Source organism: Cupressus sempervirens, chromosome 2, assembly GCF_028749045.1.
Source record: "Cupressus sempervirens isolate cs-2001-9-10 chromosome 2, ASM2874904v1, whole genome shotgun sequence".
In the NCBI taxonomy this organism is placed as follows: domain Eukaryota; kingdom Viridiplantae; phylum Streptophyta; class Pinopsida; order Cupressales; family Cupressaceae; genus Cupressus; species Cupressus sempervirens.
The window spans coordinates 90,206,668-90,212,277 of NC_143119.1; the positions used below are offsets into that span (position 1 = coordinate 90,206,668).

Below are 5,610 nucleotides of genomic sequence, written 5' to 3' on the forward strand. Positions count from 1 at the left end.
AACCATCATTTAGACACTGTAAGAAAATCAATAATAAGCTCTTGAGTGATGTACAACAAACGCTCAATCGAGACATTCTGTGCAGAGCAAGAATCAAGCACCCCTTCTAATAAGCTCTTGAGTAATGTGCAACAAACCCTCAATCAAGACATCGTGCAAATCAAGAATCAATCATCCCCATAGTAAGGTCTCGAGTGTTGTGAAAGATAGGTAGGGTTTGAGAAGAAAGAACATGTATTTCTGTAGCAAAGGGTGTGTTGAAACAAGATGATACTTTATTTTCAAATGTATTGTCTACCACGATATCCTTTTTTGACTTGTCAAAACTGCACTAAACCAATGGTTATTTGATAAGGATTCATAATAAGAGGGTTGACATTGAAAAGAACATGAAAACAACCTAGTGTTTTTTTAATCGCTATCAATCTTGTAAACCTCATTAAAATTCATTTCTAGCAAGGAGGCAAATGGAAGAACACTGAATGAGCTGAAGAACGATGAATATCTATCAGATAAAGATTCATAACAAGAAGATTGACATCGAAAAGAACATGAAAATGATCTAGGTTCTTCATTTACGGTCCTCTAAATAGATTATTTGATCTCATAGAGGTCGTTAAAATTCATTTCTATCAAAGAGGCAAAACTAAAGAAGCCTAAATGAGCTGACCCAAAGATTATGATGTATCAAAGGTACAATGCCGTTGTCCAAGCGTAAGTCTGTTGATAATGATGAAATGTCTGTAATTGAGAGGAAATTACAAACATTTTATTTTGGTGAGTGGAGGGCCCTCCCTGTAAACAGTACATCGCATTAGTCCGAATATATACTAAATAAACAAGCTTCCTCTGTCAAAAAAACACAAATGGTGTTTTACAGGTGAGAGACAATTATCCAAATTTCTTTTGTTCGACGCTTCCGGCAGAGATGAAGAAGATGAGATGAGATGAAGTGGAGTTAAAAAGAAAAATTGCGGGCAATTTGGGGAAGTGATGATTTGGGGAAGGTTGGTTTGTTTGTTTGTTGGTGGGGTTGTTTGTTGCTTCGCCCGAGTGATGTCACAGTCGGCCCCGACCTCTTGTTGGGGTTTTAAAAATTGGAAAGCAATTCAACCTCACAAATTTCTTTCTTGTGTGGACAGAATTGTTTACTGTTTATTAAGTAGAGGAGGAGGAGGATGGAGGAGGAAGGAGGGCCATATATACATATAGGTAATGGGCATCCATACCTGTCCTCTTTTCTTCCCTTCTTCCTTTCTTCTCCTTGTTTCTTGCCGAATCAAGCCGCCGGCCATTGGTGGGCGTTGCACTGGTGGACAATCACGTACCAATCCAGATCCATCTCTAGAAATTTCTCCGCCCAGAAAATATCTGGGGCGGAGTACGTTGGGCCTCGATCCCGTGACCCCAATCGGCTACCTGATCCACAAATTCATCACAGAGGGTTTATCTCTGTTTTTGTGTGTGTGTCAAGGCCTAGGACTCGATCCCGTGACCTTCAATCAGTTCCCTGAGGCACAAATTCACAGCCTTGTCTGTGTGGGATTCGATCTCGTGACCACTCAACCCCAAGGTCACAGAGCCTGTATATGTGCCATGGATTCAATCCCCTGACCTCCAATCACTTGGCTCAACAACAAATTTACAGCGTCCGTCTATGTTTCATGGCTTGGGATTCGATCCCGTGACCTCCAATCGCTTGGTTCAACCCCAATTCACAGAGCCTGTTTATGTGTCATGGCTTGGGATTCGATCCCGTGACCTCCAATCACTTGCCTGAAGTACAAATTCGCAGAGCCTGAAGGCTTCGAACTCGACCCCCTGACCTCAATCAGTTGCGTAAACCCTAAATACGGAGACGAGACTCTGTCTGGATTGTGTAGATCTCTCTCTCTCTCTCTGTCTCTCTTCTATTGACTTTCCCTCTTTTGGGCATGTGTCAGCCGCACCAGCTGTGGATTTTCCCCCACTTCTCTAGGGTTGTGGGAGGCGGGGAAGGAGAAGACGGGCAGGGGCAGGCACGGCGGCTGCTGCAGAACGCCATGATGAGGGGTGAAATGAGCGAGGAGGAATACATGGCACTGCACAACAACGTGGAGCGCTTCCATGGAGCCGCTGCTTTGGGTGTGGGCGGCGGGGGCGAGTGTAGGTCGCTTGTGGCGAAGCGGATCTTGGCGCCCGTCGGAGTGGTTTGGTCTGTGGTGAGGCGATTCGACCGGCCGCAGGCATACAAGAATTTCATCAGTAGCTGCTCCATGCGCGGCGATGGCAGCGTGGGCAGCACCAGAGAAGTCCGCGTTGTTTCGGGTCTGCCCGCCGCTAGTAGCACTGAGAGGTTGGAGATTCTCGACGAGGAGCACCATATCCTGAGCTTCAGAGTTCTTGGCGGTGATCATCGCCTCCACAACTACAGGTCTTCTCTTCTAAGCCTTTTCATTCCTCTTTGAATCTCTTCTCTTCTAAACCTTTTCATTCCTCTTTGAATTGTGGAGCCTGATTTGAAATGTTTCATTCTTCTTCTGAAAGTATTTCAAATCTTTTGTTCTACTTCTGAAATTTTTATTCTAACGAGTATGAAGTTCTTCATTTCGATGATACTTGAAATGTTAATGTTCAATTCTTCATTCTGAGCGTGTTTCGAAATGTTTCATTCTTCTTCTGAAATTTGGGTGATGAATCGATCATAGAGTATGAAGTTCTTCATTCCGATAATATTTGAAATGTTAATGTTCAATTTCTTTTAAACCTTTTCATTTCTCTTCTGAATTGCGGAGTATGATGTGAAAATGTTCCATTCTTCTTCTGAAATTGTTCATTCTGACGAGTACGAAGCTCTTCATTTCGATTATTTTGAAATGTTAGGAGTTAAAAAAAATTACAAAAGCTAATTCAGAAGTTATTCTAACATATTTCAAAACGAATTGTACTACTACAGGTCTGTCACCACGCTACACCATTACAGACCGCCTGCTCCAGCCGCTGCAGCTTCGGTTACCTTAGTCATTGAATCGTACGTGGTCGATGTGCCGCCTGGAAACAGCCGTGACGATACTCGCCTCTTTGTTGACACCATTGTCAGATGCAATCTCCAATCGCTCGCCCATATTTCCGAACGCGCCGCCCGTGATCTAGCGGAATGATCGAACGGCTGGACCGGAGATTCGAACCGGCGACCTCGTTGCAATGTTGCGGGTGGAATGCCCAACCTCGCTGCTGCTGCTGCATCATCTGGTGATTTTGTTTATGTTATGCAGAATAGTTTCTCTGTCGAGAAATCTTAGCAGTTCTGGTTGTTTTCTTTTAAGGGATGATATGGAAATTTAGGATTTCATCAGGGTAGCAGAACCGAGTAAGTACACATGTCCAGTAGAGTAGAAAAACGTATATTCAGTGTGTATCTAACTATGCATTCGTGGGGTTAAAAGGTCTGTACGCACTGTAAATTCTACTTATGCAATTTGTAGAGTCAGAAGTGTATCTACGCCGAAAAGGCAGCTGTCTACTTCTGCGATCAGCTGGAATCCAACTCTCTGTACACACTGTATGTATCCATGTCGGGGCTGGAGTTCTAGTATGTACACATTGAATAGCTATCCATGCCGGTCTGGAGTCCCGAGTGTATACACAGTGAATATCTGCTCATGTTCTGGTTGCAGTCCTAGTACTGAATACTGCCCATGTCTTGGCTGGAGTTCTAGTATATACATATTGAATATCTATCCATGTTGTGGCTGGACTGTATAGACATTGAATATCTGCCATTGTTCTGGTTGCAGTCATAATACTGAATACTGTCCATGTAATGGCTGGAGTCCTAGTGTACACACATTGAATATCTGCCCATGCCGTGACTGGAGTCCTAGTATATACACATTGGATATCTGCCATTAAAGGGGTCTTGCCAGGTTCTATAACCACTGGAACTGTGCTTTTTTTAAATGCCTGATTTGCTTGATTGCCGTGTTGTCATGAGTAGGATAGTTAGGATTTGGATTCGTCTATTTTGGAGGGCGGTGTAACATTTGCAGAGCTTGTACTGAAATTTTGGATGGGAACATAAAATAAACTGTGTATGCAGCAGGTATATATATTCAGTGCATATACCTCAATTTTGCTATGAGCCTTTCACAGATTCTTGTACTTCATGTACAACTGGGTATATGCTTGCTGTAAATATTTCAGGTTATTATTAATTGCATAATGCCATGGAATCTGGTTTATATAATAATTACTAGATGCATTGGTATGGCTTCTTTTTAAAAAGCTTGTGGTCAGCAGAGTACATTTTAGAGTAATAATAAAAATTAAGATTACATATGTGAATATTTTGAGAAAGGGCTACTCAGTTCATAAGATGTATCAATGGATATGTTATATTTATATATGACATATCTTATGTACTGGTGCATCTTATAGATTGGATAGTTCTTTCTATAGTTTTGCCCTTCATTGTAGCTTCTTCAAAAGAAATTTGTCATAAAATATAATAAAATGTTTTTGGTTATATATATATTTTATTTTCTTTAACTTTTTCTTGTTCTAAAGATGGTTCACTGTTATGACTGGAAATGTTGAATCAACATTTTTATAAATAATCAAATTTCAGAAAGAAGAATTTAACTTTATGAATTGTGGAAATCTACTAGCATTTATATGCATGCACTACTACCTAACAAACACAAAACATATATAATTATTAATACATCTTTTTTAGCATTCTTGACATTTTGAATTGTCTATTTGTTAGATAAGGTCCTAAAAAATGTCTACCTCATTAATCTAAAGGTGCTTTGAAAATGAGTTCAATTTTTATATGCATAACAAGGTGTAGTTTAGTGTGGAGCATGTGCAATAATTTCTTGGGAAATTTGAATCTTTTCAAGTTAGTTTTTAGTCAATTAGGTTAACATAACATTCTTTCAAATTATGTTTTTTTAAGGGTCCGTTGGGTTCTTGGAAGATGACAGGAATTGGCTTTTTCAAAACCCGGATTTGAAAATTTGTGCATTTGTTTCAAAATTTGCAAAATGGAATTAGCATACGGGATTTCCAATTTTGCTTCAAAACCAGGAAGTTTTCCAACTTCCTAAAAAAAGTAGGAATTGAAAATCAAACCCTGGTTTTGTTTTTTAAGGACTGTAAAAACAATAGATTGGACTACTTTTTGAAATTTGCCTTCAACTCCAAGCTTATGCATAAAAAATTCTCTTCACAAGCATCTTTCGAGTGAAACAAACGGTTTTAGTCAAATCCCAAAAATTAGAATGAAGATATACAAAACCTTGATTTGGCTAAACCAAGGTTCGTAGAAATCCGGGTTTTTTAAATTCCTTGAACCAAACGAACCCTTAAGAGAAAGGTATAATTCTGAAGAAGACAAACCATTGTTGAACCTCTTCTAAATTGTAGAATTTTGAACATAGTTCAAAATATGGATATAAAAATATATTTTATTGATTTAATAACAATATTTTAAATGCTTGTAAAATCTTGACAGAAATATTAGTCATCTAATTTTAAATCTATTCCTGAACTTCTCTGCTGCATTTTAGAGTGACGCAAATTACTGATACAAAAATATGTTCAATTGATTTAAAAGGTCTTTTGAAT

At 39.4% G+C, this 5,610-nt stretch overlaps 1 protein-coding gene across 1 annotated transcript; it reads left to right on the forward strand.

The window, feature by feature from the left end:
* The first annotated feature begins 728 nt into the window (after positions 1-728).
* Positions 729-4,117, forward strand: LOC149571172 (abscisic acid receptor PYL12-like). Its single transcript, XM_089812735.1, has 2 exons — positions 729-2,413; positions 2,936-4,117. Exons 1-2 carry the CDS (start codon positions 1,935-1,937, stop codon positions 3,138-3,140), a joined length of 684 nt encoding a protein of 227 aa, XP_089668861.1. The 5' UTR covers positions 729-1,934; the 3' UTR covers positions 3,141-4,117.
* Positions 4,118-5,610: the final 1,493 nt, after the last annotated feature.

Excerpts from the sequence above, each read along its gene's own strand:
- LOC149571172 (XM_089812735.1), top strand. The coding sequence starts at position 1,935 with ATGTGTCAGCCGCACCAGCTGTGGATTTTCCCCCACTTCTCTAGGGTT. Across the intron at positions 2,414-2,935 it reads CATCGCCTCCACAACTACAG|GTCTGTCACCACGCTACACC; the intron begins GTCTTCTCTTCT and ends GTACTACTACAG.